The sequence below is a fragment of the Lichenostomus cassidix genome, chromosome 5, assembly GCF_008360975.1.
Source record: "Lichenostomus cassidix isolate B80296 chromosome 5, HeHo_3.0, whole genome shotgun sequence".
NCBI classification, from domain to species: domain Eukaryota; kingdom Metazoa; phylum Chordata; class Aves; order Passeriformes; family Meliphagidae; genus Lichenostomus; species Lichenostomus cassidix.
In genome coordinates, this window is record NC_139486.1 from 7,899,823 (window position 1) to 7,918,354 (window position 18,532).

The 18,532-nt window shown below is 41.6% G+C and overlaps 1 protein-coding gene across 5 annotated transcripts; it reads left to right on the forward strand.

The window, feature by feature from the left end:
* On the forward strand, positions 1 to 14,441 carry LOC146435885 (SERTA domain-containing protein 2-like). 5 transcript variants are annotated; one of them, XM_085061196.1, is made up of 5 exons: positions 416 to 1,541; positions 1,705 to 1,811; positions 2,013 to 2,111; positions 3,112 to 3,240; positions 10,931 to 14,441. In XM_085061196.1, exons 4-5 carry the CDS (start codon positions 3,182 to 3,184, stop codon positions 11,784 to 11,786), a joined length of 915 nt encoding a protein of 304 aa, XP_084917322.1. In that variant the 5' UTR covers positions 416 to 1,541; positions 1,705 to 1,811; positions 2,013 to 2,111; positions 3,112 to 3,181; the 3' UTR covers positions 11,787 to 14,441. The 5 variants fall into 5 exon arrangements, with proteins under 5 accessions (XP_084917321.1, XP_084917320.1, XP_084917322.1 ...); XM_085061195.1 differs by lacking the exons at positions 416 to 1,541; positions 1,705 to 1,811 and adding an exon at positions 1 to 154; XM_085061197.1 differs by lacking the exon at positions 1,705 to 1,811.
* The last annotated feature ends 4,091 nt before the right edge of the window (positions 14,442 to 18,532 follow it).

The window sequence follows — 18,532 nt, forward strand, 5'->3', positions numbered from 1 at the left end:
GCGGGAGCCGCGGGCGGAGGGAAGGGCGGAGCGGAGGCTGCCGGGGCCCGGCGGGGGTGGCGCTGCCTCCGCCTCCTCCCGGCCCGAGTCCCAGCCCCGCCGAAGGGAGGGAGCTCGGCCGGCTGCGAAGGAACGGGGGTTCCTCTGCTCCCAGGTGGGGCGCCGGGCGGGAGGCGGCGGGAAGCGGCGGGAAGCGGCGGGAGGGCGCGGGGCCGGGAGCCGGGGGCAGGGGGAGGACAGCGGCGGCCGCGGGGAGACGGCCGGGCACGGCGGGAGGCCGAGGCGGTGGCGGCGGGAGCTCCGACGGGGCGGGGGGCCCTGCCGGTGAGGGGTGGGGGGCAGGCGGCGGGGCGGTGGGAGAGGAGGGGACAGCGGGGACAGGTGGAGCGGGCGGCGGGCCCCGGGCTGGTGCGGTGCGGAGCGGTGCGGTGCGGTACGAGGGACGGCGGCCCCGGGAGCTGGGCTGGGAGCGGGGGGCACAGCGGGGCCGGGCTGCGGGCACGGCGGCCCGGGGAGCCGGGCTGGGTGTGGGGAGAGAGAGCGCCCGGAGCGCGGCCGGCGGTGGAAGTTGTTCGCGCAGTTATAATTAGCCCGGCCGGGGTCTGAGCGAGCCGGGCGGAGGAAGAGGGAGGAGTGTAACTTTTCGCAGCTCGGGAAGCCCAAGGTTGTCTCTGGTTACCGCTGCCCACGGCCGCGGGAGGGGGGGCGGGACGGCCGCAGGAAGCACCGGCACTCCTTCCACAAAGGCCAAATGGTGGCAGGAGCCGCGGGAGCGGCTGCGGGAGGGCGGCAGGAAAGGGCTTTCCCTGAACCCCAGCCTTTCCAGCCTGCCGCTCCTGACCGCTGCCGCTTGCTAGCTGCGACTTATGTATTTGCTGCAGTTAGGTTTTTAATAGCAGGTTTTGTTCGGCTCGGTAAATGCGTGTTAGTCTGGGCTGCGAGCAGGTGGATAGGACTGGAGGAGCGTAAGATTGGTGTCTTTTATGCATATTGCAGATTAGGCTCGCGAATAAGTGCAGTTAATAATTTCTGCCCTAGTTAGGCCTGGAATTTTTCAAACTGTGTTGGAATGCTCGTTTCCAAAAGCATAGGTAGGAGCCTTATGCAGTAGTTTTCCACTTCATTTTTGATGTGGCTAAAATTCTGTAGTTCAGGCAGTTAGCTGCAATGTAGGAAATACCATTAACATTGAAATGATGCTATAATCTCAAAATTCTAAAGTGACCCCTAAACAGATACTGGGAAGACAGTGAAATAAGAAGTAATTCACTAGAGATACAATTCATAGTGACTTACAGCTAATCTGTGTCTTCTATAGTTGTTGGGTTTTTTTTTTTCCTAATATATTGTAAAAACTAAACCTAATAACCTTACCTCTTTACTTCTTCCTGACGCTCATCCCAATGTGAAATCATACAGGGCAAAAGTCACAACCTCCACAGTTACTTCTGCAGAAATCCTTTGAAGCATGTAATAAATTAAATTTGAAAACTTCTTGACTTCATCTCCTTCTAGCAAAATATTGAACTTCTAAAATACAAGTAACTACTATTTTTTTATCCAGTGCTTCTAGGCTTGTTGGGTTCTGGGTTTTTTTAGCTAAGGTGCTAACACCTAAAACTTTTCAACGTGCTTGTTAGCTTTATGAAGTTGTATTAGCATTAGAGAATCCTAAAACTCTAAAACATGTTCTTTTATATTCAGTGTATAGAAAATGCAGTGACTGCACACCTCTCCCTGTGACCTAACAAGTACACTTTCATGAACCTCAGTAGTGACCATCTCAAGTCCTGGTGTTTCAGAGCAAATATGTTATGAATCTTCATTTCTCTCTTTGTTTGGGGGCTTTTTTTGTTTTTTAATTTATAGCTAGTATGGATTTCCTTATACTGGGAAAGAAGCCAGCTTGGAGGAGGAGGAGGAGGGAGATGCTGATGTGTTTGTTGCTGTGGGTTAGATTTGGCTTGCTTAGGTCACGGGCATTTTACTGCTGTTTTGCTGCATCTTTACAGTTCCGAGGTTCTGTAAGCGGAGGAGCCCTTTGGTAGCATCAGGCTATGAGTTGCTATGTAAGATGAACTGTAGGCGTTTACTTGCCCGTCTGTCTGAATGTAAGACTGCCTTTCACTATGTATTATTTTAAGATTTGTGAAATAATGTATGAACTCTTGATTTTTGATCATGAAGGACTGTGTTTGTCTGGGTAGTACTGATCCTTGCTCCTGCGGTGCACTGGTGAGGTGGTTTGCTCTGGCTGGGTCAGGTGTCTGTGTGTGTGATGTGCACAAACAGGCATGTCACATCCAATCCTGCCTGCAGGCTGTTAGCCCCTGCAAGGCCTTTAATTCTTGGAATTCATTACTGTTTGATTCTCCAGGTGGAGGTGAGACCTCAAGAGCATGGATCGTGCAATTCCCTCCACATCTCCTAGCCTAGTCCATAGTTTACTGTCACTTCAGCCTTTTCACATTTCCCGGTTTCCAATGCCTTGAGCTAATCCATGATTTAATCCATGGGGTCTCTGGCCATACTGCAGATGTTGCTGTATCAGGGTTTTGATGGAAATGGTGCCACACTGAATATTAGACACAATCATAGGACACATTGTCAATTATTTTCTCATACTGGTTTTGTGTATGCTGAAAAAGAGGAAAGTTGGGGAATTTCATAAAAATCTAACTGCTTTTGCAGCCTGTAAGATTTAGGGGATAATTCTGAAACATAGCTTTTCACAGTGCATGGTATTCTCTCTCCTAATTATGTGATTTTGGAGATGATTGCAATTGTAAATTGGTGTTCAATAATCTGAAGATGTATCAGTGCAAGTCCCTATGCTAAAGCCTAACAGCGGATCAGCATTCTGTAATACTCATTTATGAAAGATAATTTCCACGTTTTATGTGCTCACATGTGAAACTGTTAGGTCCTCTTGTTTCAGTGTATTCATGAACTTTAAGGGGCTTTACCCTTATTTATCTGTTTTAAGAGAATTTAGCACAAATCATTTTAAAAGTTGTATTGAATTGTGTGCTTAATGCTTCTGGTTTGAAAAAATAAAAACCACCACGTAGTAATTAAATACTCTGCTTTTGTTTTGTTTTTCCTCTTAAGTCGCATCTTCCTACCTCGGTGGATGGCTTGGCCTCTGGCATAGTTTGAGACTCTTGGATGACCACGCTTTATGCAAAATCCAGAATCTTCCTGCCTGGACTCCTTTCTGTTTTCTAAGGGTAACTACTTGTATGTTTTTATGAAATTGTATCTTATGTTCATAGAGCATGTTCTGATAATGGACTGCGAATGTTATTTGTGGATTAGAATGGTAAACTGAAAAATACCTTTTAAAAATGGGATATATAATATAAAGTCAGGTGCTTAGACTTACTGGATAGTGTAAACTCTTTGGTTTGAGTATTCTGAATTTCAGTTACTGTTTTTTCCTTTATAAGGGGGAATTATTACAATGCAACAAAGAATGTTGCCACAATACCACCTTTTTCTTGGAAACCAGTTAACTAAGGCTTCAATCTTACAGTGAGATCCACTGTTCAGCTGCTAAAATTGAGTGTTACAATCTTGCTTTGGGAGAAGGTGGCACTTTGGATACTGAAGCAAAGTTGTGTGCTACAAGAGAAAATTCAGTAATTTTTGATTTGGTTACTGAAAGAGTAAATGCACAGTCCTCTATCAGGAAAAGAGCTTTTTCTCTTGTTGCTTTAACTGTTAATAGGCCAAACATTTTTTAGTGCCAATTTTTAATATTTAATAAGCTATAACTTCCTTTATTAGTGGATCTTTTAGATCACTTTTACCCTAAAATATGTATCAGTGTTATGTCGGTGAATGCATTCAGTATCTCTGAAGCAAATAGAGTAAAAAAAATGGATGAAGAACTGTTCATAGAGTAGAACAAGCTGTGAAGAAGTCTGTCACGGCATTTGCAGATCTAATGATCCTTTGTCTGTCCAGTGAGATGCTTTGGTGGAACCGTGGTGGTTTGGTTCTTGTTTCCTTTATGAGTCCTTTATGTTCTCATTTAATTATAGTTTAGTTTTACTATGGGAGTTTCTAGGTTTAGTAACTCTTCATCATGTATTAGCTTTTGCCAGCTGCTGTTGATCCTTAGTTTAAATTATTCCAGGCCCTTCTTCCACTAAAAAACACCCAAAAAAGCCACTCAAAATCCCTGAAAAAACCTTGCTAAACACACGCTCATAAAAAATATACATGTGAGCTTTATTAGTAAATGTGGAACAACATACACAAGTGACAGACAAGGGTGATAGTGGTTTAGTTTGGGGTATTTTAAGGAGGGAGGTTTCTCTCTGCTGAGCACTGGAACACTGGAGCTTCCCTCAGCAGCTCTTCCTTATGCTCTAGTGATATATATCAGCTGCTGAGAATGTGGTTCATTTACTCTTGGGTACAGCCTGGATCCACTTGTTTTAGCTGTGGAAGGTACAGATCCTAACAGAGAAATTCCTTCTTCAGAGTGAAAGGTCATGCTCTGAAACTTAGCTGCCATAGTTTGTAAAGCAAAACTCTTATCAGTGCTTTGTGAAATAAAATGGGAGTAAAGAACTTGGGAAGATGTCCTTAAGTGCAGGAATTTTCCAGATCCCGTTAGACATAACAAAAACAGCTTGTTCGTGGGGGGTTTCAAAATAACTTCTAAATCAAGGTAATACTTACTTCCAAGTGCTTCCTAAACATCATTTCAGCTCCTAAAATATTTGTGTATGATACAAGTTTATTCTCTACATCCACACATAGTGAATGACAGTGGGCAGGTTATTTATTACAGAATAATTCTGTGCTAAACTCCGTCTACCTCTAATTCCTTTCCTATACCTAACGAATGCTATTCAGGCTAGTCTTACTTCCAAAATTTGGGGAAATCCTTAGGGGTGGGGTTTTTTTCTGTTTTGTTTTCAGGGTTTGGGGGGGTGTGTGTGTTTGTTTGTTGGTTTTGGGTTTGTTTGTTGTTTTTGTTGGGGTTCCTTGATTCTGAACAGTGGCATATCTTGGTTCTGTGTTCCAGTTGCTTTGTATCAGACTTGGGTGTGTTGTAGGTCAGGATTTGCTGACCAAAAAGTTGACATTAAGTTTCCTTTCTTTGAGCAGCTGGTTTTTGGTAATTTCTGACTCCCGTGAAGAAGTTGTTGCACAGGAGTTTAGGTATGGGAGCAAGCTGGTAGGACTGCACTCCTCCCTGTATGCACACTTTTAGTCACTTGTGCCTTCTCCAGCACTTACTCATCTTGGCTAAACCGGGGCAGGGCTGAGCGGGGGTGGGGAGGCAATGGGCTTAAACACATTTTTGTATATTTGAAGTGTCTTCAGGTCCAAATTACTTTTTACTTTGGTGTTTTCTAAGGCGTTTAGTACTTCCCTCACTTGCTCTTGGTTTTTGGTAACAGCTGAGATGCAATGTGGGGATCTCCAGCACTTGCTGGGGACCCCAGGTCAGAGGCAATGTTCTGTGTGGTCTGACAGCTTACAGGGTTATGTAAGTCATGTCCAAGTGATCAGCACTAAGCCCAGATGGGAGGAAGGGATTTGTGCTGTGTCTGTTAGCTGCACCTTCAGCCTTTCCATTTTCTTGTGCACTTTCTTCTACGTGAAATACGAGCCAATAGCCAGGCCAGCACTTAATTAAAACTGTTCATGAAGTTGGGTTGCCTAAGCTAAAATATGTGTCAGGTAGGGGAAGGATTATCATTAAAAATGGTGTGCAGCATACATCAAATAATTCCGGGAAACAGCCGCAACTGTTGGGATGTTTGTCTTCCTTTGCACTTCCTGCAGATAGATGTGTGCTTGTGAGATGTGTCCATGGAAAAGGGGAGAGCAGGACACCAGGTTATCAGCCAGCCTTGGTCAGGCACTGACACAAATCCACAGCCCAGAGAGACTTCTGTCTTTACTCTTGAATGGTTTCTACAGTTACGAGACAAAGGAGACTTTGAAAGGGAATTGCCCAAATTACAATAGCAAGTAGTCTCTAATTTTGATTTTAATACGTAAGTTGTGTTACTGAAAACTAGACAGGCAGCTTTCACTCATGAGGTGCTTACACGTCTGCAAAGCTGGTATTTTTGTCCTGTAAGAAAAAGTAATACTTCACTTTGAGACAGTCTTGGGCTGAAAAAGGCAACAGTGTGGCTGTATGGAAAGGATCAAGCAAGTCTGAATTTAATAATACTCTAAGAAGAAAAGCCAAAAGGAACCACTATGAACTAAGTTATTTTTACCTGCATAGTGAAGGCCAGGCATTTTATTGATGGTCTTGCTATTTAAACATGTTTAGTGGTAAATAAACAACTGTTGTGTAGTTGACTACAGTGCTTGTTTTGTGCATGAAAAGTTCATGTTTAGAAAATATTAACTGTGGCCGTTGTGTTTGATACACTCAGTATTTTTAGAGCTCTTCTCTGCTGAAAACTAAAGCTCTGTGAGGTTCTGAGTTCTAAACATTATTTAACTTTGCTCTTGAGTTCTTTTCCCTCATCTTCCAAAAAAGTTTTTAAGTAGTAGTTTGCCCAGATAGAAGTAATTGAGGGTTTTTACATGTTGCATTATTCCTTGAGAGTGTTCCCAGCTGTACTTCCCAACCATGTGTCAGTGGCAGCTGCACTGTCAGCCCCTGTGACAGATGGAGCTGAAATGGTGGCACGGGCTCTGTATTGTCCACAACACGTCGCAATGTGAATTTTTCTTGGTAGCCTGGAATGTTTCTTCTGAGTAGCTGCACCCTGACCAGGCCTGTTTGTTTGGTATTGTGTGGATTTGCCAACCAGGGACGTGCCTCTTCCCTCCCAAGTTTTTTCAAACCCTGGTATGGTGTAGGATTACAGTGCTCAGATGCTTCTTCCCATCTTAGCAGGGAGGAGTTACTATGAAATGTCCTCCATGGAAGGAACTGAGGAAAATGCAGTCAGGGCAGAATTTCTATGTAGACTCCATTGTAGTTCAGTGATGTGAATAGAGTTTGGTACTCCCAAATACTCACTTTGCTTTCTTTTCTCTGTATCTGAAAAATTCTTTTAATTAAAAAAGCATCCTGCCATAAACAGCTTGTGACTCAGTTTGCATTACTGTAATGAGAGAGGATGAGAGAATGCCAGAAAAAAGTTGAGATGTGTTGTTCCTCATTGTTCCTGGTTTTTTCATGACAAAAGATTCTAAAATAGATCATTTGAACTGAAAAAAAATTTGTTGTGGAACTTTTTCAAGTTTGAGAAAAGAGTGACTTAGAGCTTGCTGCTCTTATAATTGAACAGCTATCTACGGACCTCACATTTAAAGTTGGCATAAACTTTAATTTTTGTTCACTTTATTTACTTACAAATTACAGAGTTATCAGATTGGCACACCCCAAAATCCTGTCACTTGATCCAATTTTTTTGAGAACTGAGTAGGTTCCTGGAATTAGGCTGGAGTACAGAGAGTGCAGCTTCTAGAGACTCTTTGTGCTTCAGGATGCCCAGATTGTGCTCCTCTGAGCTGGCTGTGCCCTCCTGTCAGCTGGTGGAAAGGCTGGTGATTTGTGTGTGCATGGCTGCTGGTTTGCCCTGCTACCAAAAACTGAGGTGGGGTAAGCATTGCATAATTAAATAATGCCAGTAGCATCTTCTGCTGCAAAGCAATGCTGCGAAAGAGAGCATCTGAGTGAATTTGGGGTTTGGGATGAGATGGCAATACGCAGCGCTATAGAAGAACAAGCTACTTGGAAAATACAGAGTAGTTTGTTGAGGATCTGATCCCGTCAGAAATTCTTGTGTTAGAAAGTAAAGCAAAAGGCCTGATAAAATGTAGATTAGCTGGTAACAAAGGGGCTTTGTGTCTTTTGTAGGTCAGCAGCTGAGTGTGTTTGACAAGAACTGAAATTTAATGTCTCCTGTAGCAACCATGACACTAGTCATTTTTAAATCCACTGTACCAATGGTACTCTGTTTTTTATTAGCCTTTTCCAAATTTTTGTGTAACCTCTGAAGTCATCTAGCTCCTAGAGGGAGAGTTAGGGATCCTTCCTGTTAGGAAAAAAATCAATGTTGAACAGGCAGAATTTCTAAAATGTAAGGTGGTACTATGTTTATGTATTTTAAGAAAACATCTTGAGAGTGGGGAGTACGTTAATTAGAAACATTTTGAAGTTGGAGCAAATAGTGTTTCTTGCACTTCATTTTTATAGTCAAGTGCTGTCATGCTCGAGCATTGTTACATGTTTCTAAAATGCTCTGGGACAAATTTTATGAAGGAAATTTGAGGAATGAAAAGAAGGGTGACTGCCTATATGAGCATGAAGTATTTAGCCTAACTAGACTACTGTTTGAATTGAAAAGTAAAACATTTAATTTTAAGTTGTTTTGGTGAAATTATACGTCCTTGTATGTCGTAATTTGCTTACTCTTTAAGCTTACTTACAGAATTTAAATACTAGCACATTTTTGAGATGTTAGGAGTTAATGTTATTTATATAATTCAAAGAGATAAGAATAGTATGTTCTATGTGTCTAAGAAAGTGTAAATCTATATTTAAAAAATGTTTAAGAGCAGCATATTACCACAACCAAGCATTCTGTCTGAACGAAATGTCAGAATTGCTGTTTCCTGTGTGGTCATAACTTCATTCCCTTATCGTTATAAATTTTGGTCTGTTTAATTAATTGAGAGGGGAAAAAAAAAAGCCAAACCAACCAAACAAATCCCACTATTGTGCAGTGCATGGGTATGATGGTGCTTAGTGAAGAAACAGCCGTTCTGATGCATAATTTCTGTTCTTACAGTGATGCTATGAGGTAATGCCTTAGGTAGTGCACAACCTTTAAATGCTGCTTAAAATGGAGAGTTAACAATTTCATTGTGAGTTCTTTATGATTTGCAGATACCGATTGTCTTCATGATGAGAGTTAGTATATTTAGCAACAGTCTACTTGTCCTGCTTAATTGTGATTTTCCATAGGTTGTGTCAAAAATTATCAGTTACTGGCAGCATTGTCAGTAGTTTGAGGATGCCTGACACACGCACTGCCTCCCCAGAATACTTTGTTAATATATTTTGTGTCTGAACTTTGTATCCAGATTTGTTCTGATTTTGTTGGAGTGCTCGGTACTGGCTGGGTCTGTTTGCTCTTGATGGGGTGCTGGAGTGGGAGAGTGATACAGGATCAGTGTGGGAAGATGACCCAGGTGAACAGGCACACCACAACCAGACACCTTCTCTTTTTAAAGAGATTCAGCTGGTGCTGTGGCAGTTTAGCAGAAAACTTTGGAGAAAAACAGAGTTCCAAAGTTAAAAAATTGCAGCACTGATACAATTAAAAGTAATTAAAGTTTGTTGCTGTTTCAAGAACAACATTGGCGAACTGCAGATAAGCCAGACTACTCCCTGCTAAGTAAAAATGCAGTCCCAGGACAAGTTGAATTTCATCCAGATATGTCCTTTAAAAAAAAAATGTGTACAACTGAGAAGTCTGACACCTAAACTCCTGTAGTAGCTGTCTGTTTTCTCTTGTGTGTCTTACTGAGGAGGATGCACTGCTTGCTTGCTTTCTGTTCCTCCAGAGGAGCTGAGATCTCCAACAGCCTTGTCTGGGCAGATGGATGTAGCCATGGAGCCCTGCCATGCTTCCTGCAAATCTGGAGAAATCCTGAAAGCAAAAGAGGCTTTATCCTGCTGCCTTCTCCTTGTCCCCAAAAGTCTAGCAACAGGCTAGCAGCTGGCAGCTGCGGCCATCAGCTGAGCTATTGCTGGCAGTATGCAGTGCTCACATGAAAAGGAAGTTGGGAGGCCCTCGGCAGCATGCAGGGTCTGGATCATTGTGCCTGAAGGATCTGTCCTTAATCTGCCACTGGGTGTCTAATTTATGATTGCTTAATTTTTTAAAATTGTTTGGGAGCGAGGTGTCTGTGTTCGTGGACACTTTAAGATATTTGTAACTGAGATTTTACCAGTGTTTTCTGTGCACAGCATACTCCTTTTCTGTGTTTATATGAGTGATTGCATAGGGCTTGTTGTCCCTAATAAAATGCTTTAGACTTGGGATGGTAGTTGCAAAGTACCCGAGAAGGTATTTGTTTGAATCACTTAGATTTTAGGCGGGTGTGTGTGTACAGGTTTTTGTATCACATTGTTCTAAACCAACTGTATTTCAGTGCAAGAGCACACTAAGCAGAATGAAAGTAACTAAACTCTATTTTTTTTCTATTTACCAAAATTGTTCACTTTTAAAATGCTCTTTGATAGCTTCCTGCTGATGTTCTTACTATGAAGTCAGTAGCAGGTTGTGAAACAGCAACCATGAGCACTGATTGTCTCTCTGTGAGCTCAGTGGCCCAAGCCAGATTTCCTCCCACCATTTAACCAAACTACCAAACTATGGAAATGGATATGAGGATCTCAAGGGAGGCCCTGCTGTTGCTTTTGCTGTAAAACAATTTTGGGTCACCAAAGAGAATAGAGAAAAATCAGCCCTAAAGAGAGTTGTCAGAGACACTGAGCAAAACATTAGAATGCCTTAATTAGATCAAAATGCGTGTTGAAAGCCAGCTTTGAAATCTTACCTGCTGTACCCAATAATGTTAAAATGGAAATGATGAAATATTCTGTATAGTCGTTTGATCTTTAATATGAGCATCTATTTTATTTCTTGTGGACAGTTAGATATACTTAGAAGTATATAGTTTTTTGAAATAAGACTTAGTGTATTTCTTCCGTGGTTTCTGTCTGAAAACAATGTTGCCATGAAACAATACAGCTGGAAAGTGCATCTTTTCAATAGAAGTAGTATAGTGTAAGATTTCATTCTGTCTCTTCATGTTCTGGGACATCAAAAGTCTAAGCTAACCAGTACATTGTACCACTACAGGGTTTTCAGAACTGTCTGTGTGGCTTGCCCAAGGTTAATTCATAATTTCTCTCTTCCAGGTTCATGTTGGGGAGAGGTCTAAAGCGCAAGCTCAGTGACTATGAGGAGAACATGGCTGGTCTCTCGAGTGCCTTTGATTCCAGTCGAAGTCTGCCATACCCACTCAAGAGGCAGCTGGTGCTCAACATGTGCCTCACCAAGTTACAGACATACAAAATGCTGGTGGAGCCCAACTTGCACCGCTCCGTCCTCATCGCCAACACCGTGCGGCAGATTCAGGAGGAGATGAGACAAGAGAGTAACCAGCAGCCAGTGAATATCTGCCCTGGCATTGCTCCTGCTTCTCACAGCTACACAGGGATGGAAGCACCTGAGATTTCTCTTCAGTTGCCTTCAGGTATTAGTCAGCAAGAGTCTCACTGTTGTGACCTGCGGTCTGTAGAAGATCCGATTGAAAACAGCCTGCTGATCGTTTCAGACGATGACATGTCATCTGCTATTTCATCCATTCTGAAGGATTTAGACTTTGTAGAAGATATAAGCCCACCTACTTGTCTGGTTCCTACTGGAGATGACCAGCCAAGGTTTCCAGAAAATACTGGTCTGAAACTAGAAGATGATAGGCAGGATTTGAAGGGAGCTGAATGTGTGTTTGGTTCCTTTGAGATTTCGAATTCCACCAGTTACTTGAAGGATTTGGCAATAGATGACATTTTTGAAGATATTGACACTTCAATGTATGATTCAGACTTCTGTTGCCCTCCACTAATGCCGCCCAGATCACCATCTCTTGCTACAGAAGAACCATTGAAAAACTTTCCATCTTGTAATTCTTCTTCGGCAAACAACATTCAGATATGTAGAACAGATCTGAGTGAGTTGGACCACATCATGGAAATTCTCGTCGGATCCTGATACTCGTTTTACCCAAAGATACTTTTAAACTGCCACTTTCATTTGGTTTCAGGATAAAAGCCACTGGAAAAGTTGTAAAGAATTCTTTAAAAAGCAAACTAAATAATAATTTGTCCGTAGTAGGATTTTCTAAGTAATTCCAAAACTTATAAACCAAAAAAGTGGCAGTTGTTTGTTTTTTTTAAAATTTATTTATGAGAACTGTGCAATCATCATTTTCCTTCCAGGGTGTATGTGGAACAATGGGCGCATACCCTCATCACCCCTCATGCCTCTTTCAATAAACTTTTTTATGTGCAATTTTTAATTTGACAGAAGAATTTACATGCAAAGCAAATTTCATATGAGATGATCTTTTACAAAGCCTCCACTTTATTTTTAATATCAGAGTCTATGCCAAGCTGGCATCTGTCAAGTTGCAGAGTTAGATTGTGTGGATTGCAGACATGTTACTAGAGATGGGTATATTTTAAAAATGAGACACGCTTTGCTTTCTTTTGGTCAGAAAAGCAGATCAAGACACTTACCAACAAAGTCTCTTGCATTTTCTAAAGCATTCAGAACTATTTATTTTTGTAAATTTTATAGTCTTTCTACATTTTACTACGTTATTTCATCATAGTTCAGATATAATGGACTTCTAGTTGGATGTGTTTAGCACTACCTCTGAGCTGAAATGCTTTAACTCTTTCCAGTGCTTCATCTGAGACTGCAAATCTTTTTGTTTCTGGTTTTTTTTCTGGGGGAAAGTACTTCTAACTCATTAAGTTGATCGTTTGACAGTGACCTAGCTGATTTGTGAAATCAAGGGTATTCAATGTTTAAAAACTTTTAAGTATTTACAAATTAATTTATATGTAGATTGTGCAATTTTAACATTTTTCTGTCAGTATTATGTGCTTAGATTTTGAATAATCTTGGCGTTCTTTAAATTAAAACTTACTATGTACAGGTAGCTTTTTATTCTCTTTTGGAAAACACTGTCTTTCAACCCTGCTTTCACTACAAATTTTAAAATGATTTTTATGTGCAATATTATTTAAAAAAAGATACACATTTGTATACCTAGCATTGTGGGAAGAAACGCTTCAAACTTAAAACCTCTAGCACCTTTGGAGGATACTCAGAGAGCCAACATTTCTGCGTCCTTTCGGAAGCCAAGCTGCGAACACTTCTTGCTGCAGCAGAGCCACTGCTGTGACATCCCCTGGAGCTGCTGCCCCAGGCTGTCCTGGGTGGGGCAGGGGTGTTTTTATACAGATATCCAGACACCCTCCTCAGCTGGAGATGAGATTTGCAGTGAGAACTGTTTTTTCCATAGTTTGGGTTCTGTGTTTCAACCTGAACCGAGGTCTAGATCGATCCCTGCTACCGTCTTCTGAGTTTCACACTTGCACATTGCTTTTTGGTTTGGGTTTTGTTATGTTTTCTTTTTCCTTGTTTTTTAATTATAAAACTTTTACTTTGTTCTTGAAAGCTGCGGCACCTATCTTGGAAATTTGCAGTTGTAAAACCTTTGCTTTGGTTTGTTGTATTTTTTTTTTTTTTTGGGTTTTGTTGTTCTGCTGAGGCTTTTTATGAACGGAACGTCGGCAGAGGGAAAAAATGTTGCCTGTGTGTTGCATCTCACAGAAATTGAAATCCCGGCCCTATTGAAGGGGCCAGGATTGTCACCTGGTATTTCTAGTCTTAACTGATGCTGTGGCACACCTACCCTGTGCAGAGATCTCCATTTTTTTACTGTGACTCTCTTGTTTAACAGTTAGCTGCCGACATAATTTGGTATCCCAAGCCTATGGAGAACCATTTCAGGTCACATCCTCGCAGCCATCTGGGTTGTTTAGCAACCGAAGGGTATAAATGTATTTATATGCATATATTGTATTGATTCTAATATAAAACTTCTGATCTAAAGTATTTTGAATTGCTGGATAAAGGGATTTGTTTGAAGAGTGTATAACTAGTTCTTGAAGAGGTACAGCTTCAGAATGTACACAGATTGTGCATTGTGTATAGACTACTCTGGCTTTTCCTCAGCCTCTACTTTTGTATTAAAAAGATGACTGAATAAATCCTTGAAATATTAAGGGCCTTCTGCACTGTGATGAAACAGAGATGCGGTTAAAAATGTCTTTAAATTCAGTGATGAGGGATAAAATACAAAGACTGCATCTAATCTCTTTTTGCATTGAAAATACAGAATGTTACTATGCAGTAAAGATATTTTGGTATGAAAATTGTGTCATGTAGGAAATAGTGAACACTTAACAAATCCACTTACCTTGCAGTCTCTACAGAAACTGAAGAGAAGACAACTTGCTTTTCAACATTTACGTACTAAAGTTTTTTGTGTATTGCAAAAAAAGATGAAATTGTTGGTAGATCTTTTATCAACGATTCAAAATGCAATTTTTGTTCAAGTCCTGGCTACAGAGCTCTGTTTCTAATTGGTTGCTTGTGTCACAGTGCCAAGACCATGAGCTGGTGTGTAATGCAGTTCGGTTATGTTTGGAATTATGTGCAAAGGGAAGTTTAATTTTTAAATATGCACAAGCTAATTTTAAAATCCTTCAATGTAAAATGAAGTTAGAGGCTAGTTGTGGTGGACCTATTTATTGTATGTTTGGAAATAAAAGCCACAGTTTTGCATTTAAACCAGTTATATTTTGGAGCCTTCAGTATTTGACTGTTTTGAAAACAAAGCATAAAAAAAAATCGGCAGCACCTTGCCACCTTTCCTTTGGTCTTTTACTCACAATGACATAACATTTTCCCTTGGCTTTTGTACCTTTTTTCCTTCCCCACACACCCCCTCTCCCCCATCCTTTGTCTCTAGAAATACTAAATGCCTTACAAACCTGCACAGAACTGACACAGGCCCAGCACCATAATGGGGTTCCACATGAGGTTTCCACATACTCTGAAGGATGGATTCCTTTAGGGAAGCACCACAGCTTGAGCTGAGTGCCTCCAATGATGGACTGTGAACACTGAAATTCCTGGGCAATTATTACACAATAATCATAATACAGACCATTAATAACGTGTGAGGTCTTCATGATCTTTCCTCTTCCACTGTTCAGTCATTGTTGTCTTACACAACATCACATCCTGATAGCTTGGGAATCCAAGTCTGCAGTTTGGAATTTGGAATCTTCTACTAACACTGTTACATTGATTTACCACAATCCATACAGGCTTTGTCTACTTCAGCTATTACTATTTAAGCCACAGCTTTGCTCTGGCTCTAAGTTTTCCCTAAAAAACACAACACCATCCCATCCTCTTTGTAACCAAACACGAGATGGCCCACAGAGCATTTTTCCAGCCGGTGGGGTGGGGTGATTCCTGTTGGGAACAGGTGACACTTGTTTTTAGCACTTAGCTGTCCTCTGGGCTTTGTCTCCAGTGCCCTGTGGAGTGCTCCCAGCCCCTGCAGTTCTTGGTGTCCCTTCAGGGGTTGCTGTGCCTGAAAGCAAGTGTCAGATACAAATGTCCTTGACACATGCAGTGTTGACTCTGTGTGCTTGTCGGGCTGGACAAAAGCCCTGCCACTCTGGGCTAGTGAAAATCTGCTTGTACAAATCAAACCAGCAGCTTAGGTTTAGAGGTTTCTATCCTCTTTGTTGTGGACCTCTAAAATGAAATCCTCACCCTTCTGCAATTAACTTCAAGTTTAAATTGAGGAACAATGGCCATTCCCCCTCATTTTTAGTTGTTTAAATCGAGAGTAACCTCTTTATGTGCCATTTTAAGAGTTACACCAAGATCCCTCCATTTTAAGGGAAAAAACATATACATTTGAGGCATAAGAGCAACTTTGACTGATGAGACAGCTCTGGCTGTCTGCTTACAGACTTCCTCCTCCCTTTTGTCCTGAAGCCTGCTAACTACAGTGTGAAAAGCACAGGTCTAGAAGGAGCTGCACAGAAATCTGGTGGTGTGAGCACCGTGCCATCAGCTGTCTGACTGACTCACTCCTCAGGAAGCTGCTATGGATGCTGCACAGAGCTCAGCCTGTGCCTGTGGCAGCAGAAAATGCTGCCTCACCAGGGTGTGCTGCAGTTTAGTGTTTTAAGAAAGTATTTTTGAAGCTCTCAGATCATGTTGAGATTGTTTAAAGGTTGTCTAGGTTTTCATATGCTTGCATTGATTTTAGCCCTGCTGAAAGATCTGAATAGCTCACTGCAATGCAGTTTCAAACAACTGGCTAGGGAGATCTGAGTGCTACTCAAGAGTGCTCTGTCCAGCTCTGTAATCTGTGTGCTGGAAGTGACACTTAAAAAGACTAATTTTTCCAGCACAAGCAACAGTAAAATACACAAAATTAAATAACTTATCCATTAGTTCAGCAAGGAGGTTGAGTTATAATTAGTTGCAAAAGTAATTTTGAGCTATTCAAAATCAATATTTAGAAGTGAAGCATTAAGCTCTGGAGATGGGGAAGTGTGTCTTTAGAACTGTGTGTTAATAAAGCAGATGGTCAGGGAAGCTGGAGGATTTTTGGCATTTCAGGATCTGCCCAGTGTTCACAGGCATCTCGCCTTGATTGAAAAAAGGCAAAAAATGTTGCAACCTCATTCCATACATTTTTCCCTCATTAGGGCCTGCTTATCCCACCCAGCAGAGCACTAAGCCAGGGGAAGGCAATTTAAGAGGTTGTCAGATGTATTTCAGTAGAAGGAGCAGAAAAAACTTCTCTTTGAATCTTCCAGGATGGATCTGGAAAGTTAAACTTGGATCCACAGGGAAATTTGGGGGTTAGCAGTTAATTTGAAGGCAGCTCAGTTTTAGCCAAATTCCCTCCTCTGTCTTAACTGGAGTAGGAGTACTCCAGGAAGTCCCATTTTTTAAACTATTAAAACTGATCTTCAGCATTAAAAAAATATCAGAGTGCTTTTAAATCCTGTAATGACTCTGCATTTTGAAAAAAAAAAAACCAAAAAACAAAAAACAACTTTTAAGCTTTTACAAGATTTCCTTTGTTTTTGTTCTATCTTCTGCATATGCAACCAATGGTGGGTTTATAGTATAGTTAGAAATCATCCTGGAGTTTGACTGTCCCCTCTCCTTTTCTTGACTCTTTTTAAAAAGTATTATAACTAATTAAATTCCACATTTTAGAATACACACTGAAAAATTTTCAGTCTTTCACAATGTAGTTGGTTTGTGGGTTGTTTTTTTTTTTTTTTGCAAAGCTGTTTACAGCATTCCTTCCACAAAGGAAGCATTTCAGTAATTACATTGCTGATTGGAACTTTGTAAAACTTTGTTCTATGGCTATATTTTCCCTCTAATCCCAGCAGAAGAAAGAGGCATTCCTGTCTAGCTCTGTTATCCAAAACCCCAGCCTTGCTCTAATTTTCACCTTTTCAAAATCCTAAGCAAATGTCAGAAGCCTGCGGTATTTGCTTTCCACAAACACAGAGTACAGTGACACGTTTAGTTCATCAAAACTCAGGATTTCACAGCTGAGAGCTCCCAACTAAGACAAGAAATGGTGAAATTCATAGCTCAAAACCCGCTGAGGTACAGAGTGTCATTTCCTCTGTGCATCCCTTGCAGAGCACAGGCTCTGGGTGTCTCTGGGCGCAGCTTGGGGACACAGCCTGTCACCCTGGCACCCTGGGCTGCCTGCCAGGGACAGCAGGAACGAGGAAATGACTCAAGGAAATGAGCAGCCACGACTTGTGCAGAACACGTCAGAGTGGCTTCCGGCACCCCTGGCTTCCCAGGAGAGCCACGGAAGGCGAGGCTGTGTTTTTACTACGAAATGTGCCTGAAAATGGTTGGCTGAGCTTTGGTTTCTCTCCCTGATCTCTTGTCACTCGAGAGAGTCCAGTTTTCTCTTTGTGGGTTCCCCCATGTGCTACTTGTGTCCCAATTCTGATGGGGGCTGGAGGGTTGCCAGAACTCCCCAGCCTTGAAGCTGAATTGAATGACTTTGTCATTCCAATTTTGCTATTTTTTTCCCCTGGAAAGGTGAGTTTGTTCATCTCAGACTGGAAAAGGGAGCTACAAGGTCTCTCAGCTGTCTTTTGCAGCCTGTGTTTACAGGTAGTGAGGGCTCAGGTGGCCCAAAGTGTCTGTCCAAAAGAGAAAGACCTGAAAGGTGGAGCCCATCACCTTTGGAACCCCAGTAGTTTGTTTCCCTGCTGAATCATAAGGGCTGAACCTTCCTTTCTTTCCACTCTGTACCTTGGACAGGGCTGTAAAATCTGCTAATATGAGGGAAAGATGACATATTCATCCTTCTCCCGGAGTAACAGTGCAAAACTTTTTTCAATGCATTCATCTGATGTTAGCAAAAAGCAAAGGCAAACTTGAAAGCCCAGAGGAAAAGAGAATCTCTAGGCTCTGATGCATCAGTCAGTGTTGCACACACTACAAATTGCCCCCTAAAGCCCCTCTGCAGGCCCCTGCTTGTCTGAAAGCATAAAAATGGGATTTTAATCTTATAATTGATTTTATTAATGTTTATTACCAACCTCAACTATTCATTCACCATTTACTGGCAATTTAATATTTTGTGAGCTTATGACTACAACCTATTTAATACTTGTTTAAGAGCTCTGGAAGAATACAAGCGAAATTGAAAATTAATTCAAATCCAGGGTTAACTGAAAAAGTTAACCCTGCTCTTGTACCCACATGGAGTTTCCAGTTTGGCATTGCAAGACTCCCTCCAGGGCCAGGGAAGCTGCAGAGCCACTTTCAGACAGCACTTACCCAAATTTCCTGTTCCA

Bases quoted from the DNA above. Each gene is read 5' to 3' on its own strand.
- LOC146435885 (XM_085061195.1), top strand. From the start codon at position 3,182: ATGCAAAATCCAGAATCTTCCTGCCTGGACTCCTTTCTGTTTTCTAAG. The intron at 3,241-10,930 runs GTATGTTTTTAT...TCTCTCTTCCAG, and splicing joins TTTTCTAAGGGTAACTACTT to GTTCATGTTGGGGAGAGGTC.